Here is a 17,036-nt window from a genome sequence, read left to right on the forward strand (position 1 = left end):
TCAAAATGCGTGATTCAATATGATCACAGCTGATCACCGAGCTCAATACCCAAATCCTGCCCTTCCACCATATCCCTTGATCCATTTAGCCATAAGAGCCTTCTTGAAGACACATAATGTTTTGGCCTCAACAATTTTCTGTGATAGTGAATTCATTAGGCTCAGGCATAGAAGAAATTTCTTCTAATGTTTCACCTCATCCTAAACTATAATGCCTGGTTCTGGACTTCCCTATAGTAGACTTGTCAAGCACCATTTCCATTTTGTAAATCCATGCAGACTTTGTTTGATTTTGCCACTGTTTTGTAAGTGCTCTGTGATAAAATTCTAGATAATAAACTCGAGCGTCTTGCTCACTATCTACAATTTTCTGTTTTGCACTCTACCTCCCAAGCAATACCAATGTGAGTCTTTCGTTCCCAGTTATGCCCTTTTCTCATGAAGCTTCCTAAATTGTTGTTGGGAACTAGTTCACGGAAGGAACTGTGTGTGAGAAAACAAGAAATGAGGTGACCTTTAATCCTATTCTAAAAGATGAAAAGTTGATAATATTTTACCGCAGAGTACGCCAATATATTAATAATATAAAACAAAGAATTTCGGATGCTGGAAATTTGAAACAAAAATGGAAATTGCTAGAGACACTCAGCAGGTCTGGCAGTATCTGTGCAGAGGAAGCAGAGTTTACGTTTCGAGTCTGGAGACTCTTTATGAAAACGGGATAATAGACAGGCAGCTCAGCAGATGGAAGGGTATTTATTTCTGCTTCAGTAATTAAGACATAGGAGAGGAAGTAAGGCCATTCGGCCCATCGAGTCCACTCCGCAAATTGATGGGCATGTATAACCCAGCAGAAAGTGAGGACTGCAGATGCTGGAGATCAGAGCTGAAAAATTTGTTGCTGGAAAAGCGCAGCAGGTCAGGCAGCATCTAGGGAACAGGAGAATCGACGTTTTGGGCATGAGCCCTTCTTCAGGAACCAGCCCTTGGTATCCGCATAGCAGCGGGACCATCCCGTCAATGACACAAGGGACTCCCTGCTTTTTAACAGTGTCCATGGTAGTTATGATGGGGAGGTGCCGGTGTTGGACTGGAGTGGACAAGGTCAGAATAAAACACCTCAGCAGGTTATAGTCAGCCGAGGTCAGACAAGGTCAGAGGTGAAAGCACACGCTTTCAGAGCGCTGCCCTGTCCTCACCTCCCACCTGGATTGGTGTGATTTCTGACCCTGCTTTTATAAACTCACAAACACCATGTCAGCCGGGCTCTCATTTCAATAATGGCATTTACTGTTTAATTCAAGTCTCATTCCAAGAGAAAGTGGTGGCGATTTCCCAGGACAGCTCCCTGACTCCTGGCCGTTGCCATGGAGAGGCCTCGGGCCGTTGCCATGGAGAGGCCCCGGACTCCTGGCTGTTGCCATGGAGAGGCCTCGGGCCGTTGCCATGGAGAGGCCTCGGGCCGTTGCCATGGAGAGGCCCCGGACTCCTGGCTGTTGCCATGGAGAGGCCTCGGGCCGTTGCCATGGAGAGGCCCCGGACTCCTGGCCGTTGCCACGGGGTTTCCCCAGGCCCGGGCATGGCGGAGGAGCCAGGTCCGGGCTCGGGCTCGGGCTCGGGCTCGGGTCCGGATCCGGAGGCTGAGGACCGCTCCAGGTACACCGTGTTCACCGGCTCCGCGGCTGAGGACGTGGCCTACGCCAAAGTGTTCTGGAGCTCGCTGTCCCTGCAGCCGCCGCTGGAGTCCCGCCTGGTGTCCGGGGACATCAAACAGCGGCTCAAGGTGGCACAGGCCCCGGGGCACGGCCGCTGCACAGGTCAGACCGGGGGGGGGGGTAAGGGGCACTGACCCGGGGGGGGGGGGTAAGGGGCACTGACCCGGGGGGGGGGGGGGGTAAGGGGCACTGACCCGGGGGGTAAGGGGCACTGACCCGGGGGTGGGTAAGGGGCACTGACCCGGGGGGGGGTAAGGGGCACTGACCCGGGGAGGGGGGGTAAGGGGCACTGACCCGGGGGGGGTAAGGGGCACTGACCCGGGGGTGGGAGGGGGGTAAGGGGCACTGACCCGGGGGGGGGTAAGGGGCACTGACCCGGGGGGGGTAAGGGGCACTGACCCGGGGGTGGGAGGAGGGTAAGGGGCACTGACCCGGGGGCGGGGGGGGGGTAAGGGACACTGACCCGGGGGGGGGGGGGTAAGGGGCATTGACCCAGGGGGGGGGGGGTAAGGGGCACTGACCCGGGGGGGGTAAGGGGCACTGACCCGGGGGTGGGAGGGGGGTAAGGGGCACTGACCCGGGGGGGGGGGTAAGGGGCACTGACCCGGTGGTGGGAGGAGGGTAAGGGGCACTGACCCGCGGGCAGGGGGGGTAAGGGGCACTGACCCGGGGGGGGGGGTAAGGGGCACTGACCCGGGGGGGGGGGGTAAGGGGCACTGACCCGGGGGGGGGGGGGGAAGGGGCACTGACCCGGGGGGGGGGGGGTAAGGGGCACTGACCCGGGGGGGGGGGGTAAGGGGCACTGACCCGGGGGGGGGGAAGGGGCACTGACCCGGGGGGGGGGGAAGGGGCACTGACCCGGGGGGGGGGGGTAAGGGGCACTGACCCGGGGGGGGGTAAGGGGCACTGACCCGGGGGGGGGGATAAGGGGCACTGACCCGGGGGGGGGTAAGGGGCACTGACCGGGGGGGGGGGTAAGGGGCACTGACCCGGGGGGTAAGGGGCACTGACCCGGGGAGGGGGGGTAAGGGGCACTGACCCGGGGGGTAAGGGGCACTGACCCGGGGGTGGGTAAGGGGCACTGACCCGGGGGGGGGTAAGGGGCACTGACCCGGGGAGGGGGGGTAAGGGGCACTGACCCGGGGGGGGTAAGGGGCACTGACCCGGGGGGGGGGGTAAGGGGCACTGACCCGGGGGTGGGAGGGGGGTAAGGGGCACTGACCCGGTGGTGGGAGGAGGGTAAGGGGCACTGACCCGGGGGCGGGGGGGGTAAGGGACACTGACCCGGGGGGGGGGGGGTAAGGGGCATTGACCCAGGGGGGGGGGGTAAGGGGCACTGACCCGGGGGGGGTAAGGGGCACTGACCCGGGGGTGGGAGGGGGGTAAGGGGCACTGACCCGGTGGTGGGAGGAGGGTAAGGGGCACTGACCCGCGGGCAGGGGGGTAAGGGGCACTGACCCGGGGGGGGGGTAAGGGGCACTGACCCAGGGGGGGGGTAAGGGGCACTGACCCGGGGGGGTAAGGGGCACTGACCAGGGGTGGGGGGGGTAAGGGGCACTGCCCGGGGGGGTAAAAGGGGCACTGACCCGGGGGCGGGGGATGGGGGGTGGTAAGGGGCACTGACCGGGGGCGGGGGGGGGTAAGGGGCACTGACCCGGGGGGGGGGGTAAGGTGCACTGACCCGGGGGTGGGAGGGGGGTAAGGGGCACTGACCCGGGGGTGGGAGGGGTGTAAGGGGCACTGACCCGGGGGGGGGAGGAGGGTAAGGGGCACAGACCCGGGGAGGAGAGAAGGGTAAGGGGCACTGACCCGGGGGGGGAGGAGGGTAAGGGGCACTGACCCGGGGGGGGGGGGGGAAGGAGGGTAAGGGGCACTGACCGGGGGGGGGGAAGGAGGGTAAGGGGCACTGACCCGGGGAGGGAGGAGGGTAAGGGGCACTGACCTGGGGGGAGGGGTAAGGTGCACTGACCTGGGGTGGGTAAGGGGCACTGACCAGGGGTGGGGGTAAGGGGCACTGACCCGGGGGCAGGGGGGGTAAGGGGCACTGACCCGGGGGGGGGGGGGTAAGGGGCACTGACCCGGGGGGGGGGGGGTAAGGGGCACTGACCCGGGGGGGGTAAGGGGCACTGACCAGGGGTGGGGGGGGGTAAGGGGCACTGCCCGGGGGGGGTAAGGGGCACTGACCCGGGGGGGGTAAGGGGCACTGACCCGGGGGGCGGGGGATGGGGGGTGGTAAGGGGCACTGACCGGGGGCGGGGGGGGTAAGGGGCACTGACCCGGGGGGGGGGGGGGGGGGGTAAGGTGCACTGACCCGGGGGTGGGAGGGGGGTAAGGGGCACTGACCCGGGGGTGGGAGGGGGGTAAGGGGCACTGACCCGGGGGGGGAGGAGGGTAAGGGGCACAGACCCGGGGAGGAGAGAAGGGTAAGGGGCACTGACCCGGGGGGGGAGGAGGGTAAGGGGCACTGACCCGGGGGGGGGGGAGAGGAGGGTAAGGGGCACTGACCCGGGGAGGGAGGAGGGTAAGGGGCACTGACCTGGGGGGAGGGGTAAGGTGCACTGACCAGGGGTGGGGGTAAGGGGCACTGACCCGGGGGGGGGGGGTAAGGGGCACTGACCCGGGGGGGAGGGGGGATAAGGGGCACTGACCTGGGGGGGGGGATAAGGGGCACTGACCCGGGGGGCGCTGACTGAGGGCATTGGTCACTGACCAGGGACATTGGGCCATTGACTGAGGGCATTGGTCACTGACCAGGGACATTGGGTCATTGACTGGGGTCATTGGTCACTGACTGAGGGCAATGGGCACTGACTGGAGGAGGAAATGTTCAGTCTGCCGATAAAACATTCACTAACTTTTTTTTTAATCTTCCAGTTCAGTGCTGTCATTGTCAACCAACCCAGGAAGACATCAGTAAGTTACAGCTCCTGTGTCACCCAGCCTAACATATAACTTCTCCTGGACCAAAATATCTTTCAAATATTTGCTTAATTAATTGGTGCCATGACCAGGCCGCATTGTGCAGCTGAATCTTTCCTTAGATTTGGTTTGGGAGTGAGTGTGAACTATCAGTGACTGAGCCCAGGAAACGATAGAGGGAATTTGCAGCAGACACAGAAAGGGAGGCAAGGTGCTGTATTTGGGAAAGGCAAATCAGGGCAGGACCTTGCCACTTAATGGTAGAGTCCTGGGAGTGTTGTTGAAGAAAGAGAACATGGAGTGCAGGTACAAAGTTCCTTGACAATTGATTTGCAACTAGACAGGATAGTGAAGAAGATGTTTGGTATGCTTGCTGTAGTTGGTCATTGCATTGAGAATGGGAGTTAGTTGATCCCAAAGGATCTGTTTCCATGTTGTACGTCTCTATGACTCTATGTTGCAGTTGTACGGGCATTGGTTGGGCCACAATTGGAATACTGTGTGCAATTTTGGTCTCCCTGCTATAGGAAGTGAAACTTGAAAGGGTTCAGAAAAGATTTACAAGGGTGTTGTCAGGGTTGGAGGGAGAGGCTGAATAGGCCAGGGCTATTTTCCCACGGTAGTGGACTCCAAAACTGGAGAGCATAGGTTTAAGGTGAGAGGGCCAGTAATGAGAGGGTTTGAGCTTGTCATGCTGTGCTGTTTTCCTCCTGGGGTGACAGTGGAGTGACCACTAGGAATTTAGCAAATTTGCGTATTTACTTCAGGTTGTATTGTTGTCAAAAATGCACAGAGCAGTTTTCAAAGTGGCTATTTTCTCAAATCACATGCCATAAGATGACGAGATATGGGAGCAGAATTAGATCATTCAGACCACGAATTCTGATCTACTGTTCGATCATGCTTGTATGCTTCTCAACCCCATTTCCGTGCTTTCTCCCTGTAACATTTGATCAGAAAAGATTTGCAAGGATTTAAAGGTTTTAAAGAGTTATTTATTTGTGGATGTGGATATTGCTGACTGGCCAACATCTATTGCCCATATCTAGTTGCCCTTGAGAAGGTAGTGGTGACTTGCTTTCCTGAGCTGCTGCAGTTCACTTGCTTTTGGTTGATCCACAATACACTGAGAGAGAGAATTCCAGGATTTTGACCCAGCGACAACAGAGGAATGGTGATATATTTCCAAGTTGAAAGTGTGTTGCTGGGAAAGCACAGTAGGTCAGGCAGCATCCGAGGAGCAGGAGAGTCGGCGTTTCGGGCATAAGCTTCGTCAGGAATCATGATGAATGGCTTATGTCCGAAACGTCAATTCTCCTGCTCCTCGGATGCTGCCTGACCTGCTGTGCTTTCCCAGTAACACACTCTTGACTCTGATCTCCAACATCTGCAGTCCTTACTTTCTCCTCCTGATATATTTCCAATTCAGGATGGTGAGTGGTTTGGAAGGGAACTTGAAGGGGGTGATATTTTCATTTATCTATCACCCTTGTCCTTCTAGATGGAAGTGGCTGTGAGTTTGGAAGGTGCTGCCTGAGGTAAAAACAATGACTGCAGATGCTGGAAACCAGATTCTGGATTAGTGGTGCTAGAAAAGCACAGCAGTTCAGACAGCATCCGAGGAGCAGTAAAATCGACGTTTTGGGCAAAAGCCCTTCATCAGGAATACAGCAGGTGCTGCCTGAGGATCCTTGGTGAGTTTCTGTAGTGCATCTTGTAGATAGTACACATTGCTGCTACTTAGTGTCGGTGATGGAGGGAGTGGATTTGGTGCCAATCAAGCAGGCTGCTTTCTCCTTAACACTCCTGATTTGTGCCTTGTAGATAGTGGACAGGCTCCGGGGAGTCAGGAGGTGAGTTACTTGGCACAGTATTCCTAGCCTCTGACCTGCTCTTGTAGCCACTGTGTTTATGGGTGAGTGCAGTTGAGTTTTTGGTTAATAATCCCCAGGATGTTGATACTGGGAGATTCAGAGATGGTAACACCATTGAATGTCAAGGGGCGGCGGTGATTAGATTATCTCTTATTGGTGATGGTCATAGCTTGGCATGTTTGTGACATGAATGCTACTGTCCAGATCTTGTTGCTTTGAACATGGACTGCTTCAGTATCTGAGGAGTCGTGAATGGTGCTGAACATTGTGCAATCATCAGCGAACATTCCCACTTCTGACCTTATGATAGAGGGAAAGTCTTTGATGAAGAAGCTGAAGATGGATGGGCCTGGGACACTACCCTGAAGAACTCCTGCATGGATGTCCTGGAATTGAGATAACTAATCTCCAAGAACCATGACCATCTTCCTATGTGCCAGGTATGACTCTAACCGAGGGAGAGATTGCCCCTGATACCTAGTGTGGCTCCTTGATGCCCCTCTGGGTCAAATGCAGCCTTGATGATAAGGGCTGTCTCTCTCCCTCCCCTCTGGAATCCAGCTCTTTTGTCCATGTTTGAACCAAGGCTGTAATGAGGTCAGGAGCTGAGTGGCCCTGGCAGAACCCAAACTGGGCGTCACTGAGCAGATTATTGCTGAGCAGGTGCTGCTTGATAGCACTGTTGATGACACCTTCCATCACTTTACTGATGATTGAGAGTAGACTGATGGGGCGGTAATTGGCTCATTTGGATTTGTCCTGCTTTTTATGTCCAGGACATACCTGGGTAATGTTCCACATTGTCGGGTAGGTATCAGTGTTGTAACTGTACTGGAACAGTTTGGCTAGGGGCGCAACAGGTTCTAGAGCACAAGTCTTCAGTACTATTGCCAGAATGTTGTCAGGGCCCATAGCCTTTGCAGTATTCAGTGTCTCCAGCTGTTTCTTAATGTCACATGGTGTGAATTGAATTGGCTGAAGCCTGGTATCTGTAATGCTGGGGGCCACTGGAGGAGGCCAAGGTAGGTCATCCACTTGGTACTTCTGGCTGAAGATTGCTGTGAAAGCTACAGCCTTATCTTTTGCCCTGATGTGCTGTGCTCCTCCATCATTGAGGATGGGAATATTTGTGGAGCCTCCTCCTCCAGTGAGTTGTTTAATTATCCACCACCATTCACGACTGGATGTGGCAGGACTGCGGAGCTTAGATCTGTTCCGTTGGTTGTGGGATCGCTTAGCTTATGTTGTTTGACACGCTTCAACTGGTTGACATCTCATTTTCAGGTTTGCCTGATGCTGCCCCTGGCATACCCTCCTGCACTCTCCATTGAACCAAGGTTGATCCCCTGGCTAGATGGTAATGGTTGAGTGGGGGATATGCTGGGCCATGAGGTTACAGATTCTGCTGGAGTACAGTTCTGCTGCTGTTGATGTCCACAGTGCCTCATGGATGCCAAGTCTTGAGTTGCTAGATCTTTTCAAAGTCTGTCCCATTGAGCATGGTGTTAGTGCCACACAACATGATGGAGGTCACTCTCAATATGAAGATGAGACTTTGTCTCCACAAGGATTGTGCGGTGGTCACTCCTACCAATACTGTCATGGACAGATGTATCCGCAGCCAGCAGATTTGTAAGAATGAGGTCAAGAATGTTTTCCCTCTTGTTGGTTCCCTCACCACTTGCCGCAGACCCAGTCTAGCAGTTATGTCCTTGAATGATTACATTAGATTAGATTAGATTAGATTACATTACAGTGTGGAAACAGGCCCTTCGGCCCAACAAGTCCACACCGACCCGCCGAAGCGAAACCCACCCATACCCCTACATTTACCCCTTACCTAACACTACGGGCAATTTAGCATGGCCAATTCACCTGACCCTGCACATCTTTTGGACTGTGGGAGGAAACCGGAGCACCCGGAGGAAACCCACGCAGACAAGAGGAGAACGTGCAAACTCCACACAGTCAGTCGCCTGAGGCGGGAATTGAACCCGGGTCTCAGGCGCTGTGAGGCAGCAGTGCTAACCACTGTGCCACCGTGCCGCCCACTTGAACAGTAGTACCGCTGCTGAGCCATTCTTGGTGATGGACATTGAAAACCCCTACTCAGAGTATGCCTTATGCCCTGGCCATCCTCAGTGCTTCCTCTAAGTGTTGTTCAATGTAGAGGAGTATTGATTCATTAGCTCAGGGAGGACGGTACGTGGTAATCAGCAGGAGGTTTCCTTGCCCATGTTTAACCTGAAGCCACAAGACTGTTGACAGTAGCCCCCAGATGTTAGTGAGGAGGATTGCGCAGGGTTGACAGGGCTGTTTCTATTGTTGTCTTTTCTGGTGCCTCGGTCGATGCCTGGCGATTTGTCCACTCTCATTTCTTTAAGACTCTGTAGCAACTGGTACACCTGAATAACTTGCTAGGCCATTTCAGAGGACAATTCAGAGTCAATCATATTGCTGTCAGTCTGGAGTCAAATCTAGGCCAGACCAGGGGAGGTTGGCAGATTTCCTTCCCTGAAGGACATTAGTGAACCAGATGGGTTTTTCCAATAATTGACAATGATTTCATGGTCATCAGTAGATCCTTAATTTCAGGTTTGGAGACTTTGAGCTATAGGGAAAGGCTGAATAAGCTGGCGATAGTTTCCCTAGATTGGAGGCACCTGAGGGGTGACCTTGCGGAGGTTTATAAAATTGGGAGGGGCATGGATAAGGTGAATAGCCAAGGTGCTTTTCCTCAGGGTAGGGGGAATCAAAACTTGAGGGCATTGATTTAAGGTGAGAGGGAAAAGATTTAAAAGGGACGTAAGGGACCACGTTTTCACACAGAGACTTCTGCATATATGGGATGATCTGCCAGAGGAAGTGGTGGAGGCTGATACAACTGCAGCATTTAAAAGGCATCTGGATGGGTATATGTTTAGGAAGGGTTTCGAGGGATATGGGTCAAATGCTAGATTAGTTAGGATATCTGGTTGGCATGGACGAGTTGGACCAAAGGGTCTGTTCCTGTGCTATACATTTCTATGACTGTATCCCTAAACTAATCAAGAACCTAAACATCTCTGTCTTAAATACACTCAATGAAGTGCCCTTCACAGCGTTCTGCGGCAATGAGTTTCACATTTTCACCACCCTCTAGCTGAAGAAATTAATCCTCACCTCAGTTCCAATGATTGTCCCTCCGCCCTGACTCTGTTCCCTCAGGCCCTAGTGTCTCCTATGAGTTGGAAGCATCTTCTCCACATCCACTCTATCCAGGCTTCTCAGGATTCTGTAAGTTTCAGTGAGATCCCCCTAATCCTTGGCAACTGCATTGAGTACAGACCCAGAGTCCTCAACTGCCCAAAGTGCCCAAATGCTACCAACTAACCATGAAAACAAGGACATGTCCATAGGCCACCCTGTTTGCTTGGCCTACCCCCACAACTATCCTAACTTTTTTGATTCAAATACTATCTAGCCAAGAATCCTGAATGAATTGATGCACACTTTACTTAACCTATGAAGCACTGTGAAATCAATAAATTTAATATTTTCAAAGTACTTATGTGAATATATTTTGGAAATCTATTCAAGCTGGCTGGGTACTAAGTTGTGAATCAGTCAAAAATCACCACCAGAGGGTGCAGTTTACAGTGCTATACAAAATTAATCAATCACATCTTCCAGTGCCCATCAGGAAGGGAGGCTGTAGACTGCAATACTTTAAGATTTTATCAGGGTTTTTTTGAGTCCACAGCAAGGTTATAGCAGATAGCATCCTCAGAATTCCCTCACCAACTCATTGCCTCTATTTCTGAAATCCTCAACGATGTTAATGTTACCACTGAACCCAGCTCTTCTAATATTCTCCTGGCATGCCCTCCCATCATCCTGCCCGTCCAAAGCTGAGGTGCCTGGGTTCTAATTCTCAGGCATTCTGCTGAGGCGCCTCCGATGACCACTGACCTCCATTCAATTCTGGTTCAGTAACTTCAATTTAAAAGAATTTCATCATCATGTTCAAATTTTTTCTTGAACTTTTCCTTCAATCCCTGTAATCTCCTCAGAGCTCGTAAGTTCTTCTTGATCTCTCATGTTTTGTACCTCAATATTCAGCAGTCAAGGCGCTAATTTATGGAATTCCTTCCCCTAAACCTTTTAAATTCCTCCTGAGAACCTTCTCTCACCAAGCTTTTAGTCACCTATCCTAGTATCTCCTCTTGGACTCAATTATTCTTGTCTCATTGACCTTAGAACATTTTATTATGTTAGACATGTTGTCTCAATGCAACTTGTTACTGCACAGATCTGTAGTACGATGTGATTTGGATCAAAGACTAAGTATTGTGGCAGATTGTAAATGCAGACTTCTGCATCGCTAGTAAGTATTGTGAGACTGTGCTCTAACTCACTGTATTGTCAGTTTGGATCAATTGCTCCCTCTGGGTTTGTATATTGTGGATTCAAACCTCAATGCAGGTCGTGAGGTTATATATAAACATAATGCTGCTGAAGATATACTGGGAGATGAACTACGCAGGATGAACTACATAGTCCAGTGCTATTGTAAGAAGAAAGACTTACATCTGTGTAGCACTTTTCATGATTTCAGGAACTCCCTAAACCCTTTACAGATAATTAAAAATTTTTGAAATATAGTCAGTGTTGTAATGTAGGAAATGTGACAGCAGATTTGCACACACCTAGCTCCCACAAACAGCAAAGTGATGATTGCTTTTTGGGTGCTAATTGATAATGAACATGAGGTAACCTCCACACTTTTCTTTAAAATAATTCATGGAATCTCCCTAGGTCGACAGATACAACCTTGGTTAAATGTCTCATCTGAAAGAGAGCAGTTATTACTGTTCAGTGCTCCCTGCGTTTTGCTTTGGAATTTTAACTTAGAAATTGTGCTGGAGCCCTGCAGCAAGAGTTGAACCCATTATTTTTTGAGTCAGAGTACTATCGAGGTGGGTACAGCTGGCGTACTGTATTGATGATGGAGCTACTCTTGTGAAATGTTAAACCAGCTCCAGTCCTGATATTTTAGTGGAGCTTTTTGAAGAAATGAAGGAATTCTTCTGGTATCTTGGTTCTGGTGTTCTGGGCAACATTCTTTTCCCCATTTAACACCACCAAAGCATTAACTATTTATTAATTTTATTTACAATTTGATCGTTCTATGTAAAACAAAGTTCATGATTCGCAACAAAAATACATCCCAGTGAGAAAGATGGATTCCAGGAAGAGGGTAAGTCAACCTTGGTTAGCCAAGGAAGTTAAGGATAGCATCAAATTAAAAGAAAAAATCTACAACATCTTAAGTCAGAGTATTGATAAAATTATAAAAACTAACAAAAGATGAACAAGAAAATTAAAAAAGAGGAGAAAAAATACTTTGAAGGTAAATTTGCAAGTAACAGCAAGGCAACTTTAACACCCTTTTTCAATATATAAAAAGGATAAGCAAAGCCAAAGAAAATGAAGCTGGGGAAAAATAATGGGGAACCAGGAAATAGCAAAAGAGTTGACTAATGTTTCATGATTGAAGTCACCAATAGCATTCCAAGAATAATAAATAATGAAGAGCAAAAAGGGGAGAGGAAATAAATATAATAACCATTACCAGAGAAAAAAATGCTCTTGGGAAACTAATGGGGCTAAAAGCCAATCTGTCCTCTGAGCCTGATGAAATACATCAGAGATATTAAAAGAAGTAGCTACAAAGATAGCAGATGCTCTGGTTGTAATCTTCCAAGAATCTTAACAATCACAGTCACAGAGATGTACAGAATGGAAACAGACCTTTCAGTCTGACACATCCATGCCAACCAGATATCCTAAACTGATCTAGTATGATTTGCCAGCATTTGGCCCACATCTCTCTAAACCTTTCCTATTCATATACTCATTCTGATGCCTTTCAAACATTGTTATTGTACCACCCTCCACCATTTCCTCTCGCAGCTCAGACCATTACAGGTATTACCATCTGTGTGAAACCGTCACCATCCTCAGAGGATTGGAAAACTGCCAGCGTCCATGTGGAGACAAAGTTCTGCCTTTACATCGTGTTGTGTGGCACTGTCACTGTGTTAAATGGGACAGACATCAAACAGATCTGGCAACTTAAGGCTGGGCATCTCTGAGGCACTGTGGACCATCAACAGCAACAGAATTCTACTCCAGTACAATCTGTAACCTCATGGCCCGGCATATCCCCCACTCAAACATTACCATCAAGCCAGGGGATCAACCCGGGTTCAATGGACAGTGCAGGAGGGTATACCAGGGGTAGCAGGCATACCAGAAAATGAGGTGTCAACCTGGACTATAGAATCCCTACAACGCAGAAACAGGCCATTTGGCCCAACAAGTCAACTCTCCAAAGAGCATCCCACCCAGACTCAGCCCCCTCCCTTATCCCTGTAACCCTGCATTTCCCATGGGTAATTGACCTAACCTACACATTTTTAGACTGTGGGAGGAAATCCATGCAGACACAGAGAGAATGTGTGTCTACACAGATAGTAGCCTGAGGCTGGAATTGAACCCAGGTACCTGGTGCTATGAGGCAGCGGTGCTAACCACTGAGCTACTGGGACTATTTGAATCTCAAACAGCATAAGCAGCGAGTGATAGACAGAGCTAAGTGATCCCACAATCAACAGATCAGATCTAAGTTCTGCAGACCTGCCACATCTGGTCATGAATAGTGGTAGGCAATTAGAATAGAATAGACGAATAGAGTATGCTTTATTGTCAATATAAAATACAGTGAAAAGTGTGTACTATCCCCATACCGGGGCACCGTTCACATTAACTTACAATAGAATTTAAAAGAAGAAAACTTAGAGAGTCCAACTTTTCCTTCTCCACTGCTACACCATGCCGCAGCTAGTGTCCCGCTCTGGGCTTCCCAGTCCACACCATTCCCCTGCCAGTGTTCCGCTCCAGGCTTCCTGCCTACGCCATGTTGCTGCCAGGTACCCACTCCACACAGAAGGAAAAGTCTCAATCCAGGCTTCACAGGCCAACTGATTGACTCTGTTAGCGAGTTTCATGGTGCTCCTGAAGAAGCTGCCTCCTATTGAACAGCTCTCTCTATCATGTAAGTTTGAGAAAAAAAGGGGAAGAAGTAAAAATAAATTTTTTAAAAAATGCAGACAAAGAGGACAAGCCTGGGCACTTGGGGTTAATCACTGAAGGAGGAGGTACAACAAATATGCACATGCTCAATGATGGAAGAGTCCAGCACAGCAGTGCCTAAGATAAAGTTGAAGCATTCGCAGTAATCCTCAGTCAGAAATAGAGTGGACGATCAATCTCGGCCTCCTCCAGTAGTCTCCAGCATCACAAATACCAATCTTCAGCCAATTTGTTTCACTCAACGTGATATTAGAGGGCATAGGTTTAGGGTGAGAGGGGAAAGATATAAAAGGGACCTAAGGGACAACTTTTTCACGCAAAGGGTGGTACTTGTATGGAATGAGCTGCCAGAGGAAGTGGTGGAGGCTGGTACAATTGCAATATTTAAAAGACATCTGGATGGGTATATGAATAGGAAGGGTTTGGAGGGATGTGGGCCAGGTGCTGGCAGGTGGGATATTGGGTTGCGATATCTGGTTGGCTTGGACGGGTTGGACTGAAGGGCCTGTTTCCATGCTGTACATCTCTATGACTCTAAGCTGTTGGAGGTACAGGAAACTGCAAAGGCACTGGACCTTGACAACATTTTAGTGACAGTACTAAAGATATCTGCTGCAGAACTTGGCTGCTTGTATAGCCAAGCTGTTCCAGTATAGTTACAACACTGGCATCTACCTGACATTGTGAAAACTTGCCCAATCATGTCCTGTACACAAAAACGCAGGGCAGATGCAACCTGGTCATTATCACCTCACCAGTATACTCTCGATCATCAGTGAAGTGATGGAAGGTGCTATTCAGCAGTAACCTGCTCAGTGACGCCCAGCTTGGTTTCCACCAGAGCCACTCAGCTCCTGACCTCATTACAGCCTTGGTTCAATAGTGGAACAAAAAGCTGAATTCCAGTGGTGAGATGAGAGTGACAGTCCTTGACATCAAGGTCACATTTGCTGGATTTTGGCAATGGGAATGGTGAGGGTTGGGGGGGGGGGGGCGCAAACTCTCCTCTGGTAGGAGTGATAATTGGCACATTGGAATGTTGTTGCGGTTGTTGGAGGTCAGTCATCTCAGCACCACAATATCTCTACAGGAGCTCCTAGGCCCAACACCTTCAGCTGCTTCATCAATAACCTTCTTTCATTGCAGAGTTTAGATCAGAGTGGTGCTGGAAAAGCACAGCAAGTCAGGCAGCATCCAATTGACGTTTCGGGCAAAAGCCCTTCATCCTTCATTACAGGCCAGAAGTGGAGATGTTCACTGCTGATTACACAATGTTCAGCACTATTTGTGACTCCTCAGAAACTGAAGCAGTCCATATACTAATCAACAGGATCTGGACAATATGCAGTGTGACAATGCTGTCACTTTAAAAAGGTTATTTTGTGTTGAGTTTTTTTGTTGAGAAGTTGGAAAGGCAGAGGTGCTGAAGTGACTACTGCAGACGGCCTAAGTCAACAATTTAGGAGGCTTTTAGGATGTCTTTTAGAACAAGTTGTAACAATGGAAGGGGGAGTGGCCAGTTCTCTCAGATCGGGCATTCTAGTTTTTGTAGCTGTGACAGTTAGAAGCTGTTTGGGTCTCAGAATGGTTGGATTCCTAGCTGCTACTTTTTTCTGAAGTCTGTTTTGATGTTGTTTCCTCCTAGATTGAAAACTGCATGTAAGAATATGTGTCAGAATTTACCTTTTTGCCAAGGTATATGTTAATGGGAAATTACTGTATTGAGACAGTTAGTTAGTAATAGATACTGTATCTATCACTTGGTTAAGTTTTCAAATGGTTAAGTTATTCTAAATTCCTCTTTCTTTTGTTTGTATTTTAACTATAGTATTTGAATAAATTTTGTTTAGCTTAACGTTGAATAGTTTGACCAGTCGCATCACATCTGGAACACACACTTCACATCTGTCTTTAAAATAAGAAAAAGTTATGGTTAGGCTACCTTCTTGAATTATTTTGAGAGGGTCTGGTCAGGTTTGGACTGACAAGTGGCAAGAAAAATGCCAAGCAATGACCATCTCCAATAAGAATCAATCTAATCACTGTCCCTTGACATTCAGCAGTGTTAGTATCACTGAATCCATCATTATCAGCATCCTGGAGGTTATCATTGACCAGAAACTCATCTGGACTTCCCACATAAACACAGTGGCTACAAGAGTGGGTCAGAGCCTAGGAATGCGGTGGTGAATAAATCACCCCCCCATGTGCCTGGATTATTGCAGCTCCAACAACTCTCATGAAGCTTGACGGAATATAATGTGTGATGTCATGCACTTTGGCAGGAAGAATAGAGGAGCTGAATATTTGGCAGAATAGTGGCTCAGTGATTAGCACTGCTGCCTTAAAGTGCCAATCACCTGGGTTTGATTCCACCATTGGATGCCATCTTTGTGAAGATTGTACATTCTCTCTTTGTCTGTGTGGGTTTCCTGCTCAGGTTTCCTCCCATACTCCAAAGATGTGCAGCTTAGGTAGGTTGGCCATGCCAAATTTCCTATTGTGTCCAGCGACGTGCAGGCTAGGTGGGTTAGCTGTGGGAAATGCATGGTTACAGGGATAGGTAGGTCGGGTTGGGATGCTCTTCAAGGGGTTGGTGTGGACTCTATGGGGCAAGTGGCCTGCTCCACACTGTAGGGATTCTATGATTCTTTTATTTAAATTGAGAAAGCTACCGCACAGAGGGATTTGGGTGTCCTCATGCAAAAATCAAAGAAGGCTGGCATTGAGGTTCAGCAGGTTATAGGAAAGCAAATGGAATGTTGGCCTGTCAAAAGAAATGGAGTATAAAATGATATAAGGCACTAGTCAGACCATACCTAGATGTTGTGAAATATTTTGATCCCCTTATCTGAGGAATAATATAGTGGTCCTAGATTGTGGACAGGTTCTGCTCTAGAGTCCATTTGCAAGACAATTTGTTTGCAAGTTTGAACACATTCAGGACAATGGAAAGCAATCATTTGTGATTACAGGAAAAGTTTGTATATCAGATCTTCACATTTCAAAACTCTGCATGGGATTCCGTTTGTAAGTACAAGCATTCGTAAGTTGGATATTTGTAAATCAGGAACCTCCTGTACTGGTATTGGGGTCAGTCCAGAGAAGGTTCATTGGATTGATCACAAGTATGGAGAGATTTCCTTATGAGAACAGATTGAATAGGTTGGGCTTGAATTCATTGAAGTCTAGAGGATTTACAGGTGACTTTATTGAAGTGAAATCTTTAGAAGGTTTGACAGAGCAGATGTGGAGAGTTTGGTTTCCTTGCCCTCCTCCTCTTACAGTAAGGGATCACCCAGTTAGGACAGAGATGAGGAGCAGTTTGTTCTCTGAGGGTGAATCTGTGGAATTCTTTACTGCACAGAGTTGTAGAGCTGGCTAGGTAATT

At 49.4% G+C, this 17,036-nt stretch overlaps 1 protein-coding gene across 8 annotated transcripts in view; it reads left to right on the top strand.

The window, feature by feature from the left end:
• Positions 1–1,275: 1,275 nt before the first annotated feature.
• LOC122541134 (cilia- and flagella-associated protein HOATZ) overlaps positions 1,276–17,036 on the top strand; it is a 61,959-nt gene continuing 46,198 nt past the window's right edge. For 2 of the 8 annotated variants that reach the window (XM_087976300.1, XM_087976296.1), the window contains exons 1-2: positions 1,461–1,817; positions 4,590–4,628. In XM_087976300.1, coding sequence (XP_087832426.1) covers positions 1,502–1,817; positions 4,590–4,628 — 355 coding nt within the window. In that variant the 5' untranslated portion in view covers positions 1,461–1,501. Of the gene's footprint in view, positions 1,818–4,589; positions 4,629–17,036 lie in introns of all 8 variants that reach the window. The other 6 variants (XM_087976295.1, XM_087976297.1, XM_087976294.1 and 3 more) reach the window with 6 other exon arrangements.

This window comes from Chiloscyllium plagiosum, unplaced genomic scaffold, assembly GCF_037043375.1.
Source record: "Chiloscyllium plagiosum isolate Xiang-an unplaced genomic scaffold, Cpla_swu_hap1 HiC_scaffold_29, whole genome shotgun sequence".
Taxonomy (NCBI): domain Eukaryota; kingdom Metazoa; phylum Chordata; class Chondrichthyes; order Orectolobiformes; family Hemiscylliidae; genus Chiloscyllium; species Chiloscyllium plagiosum.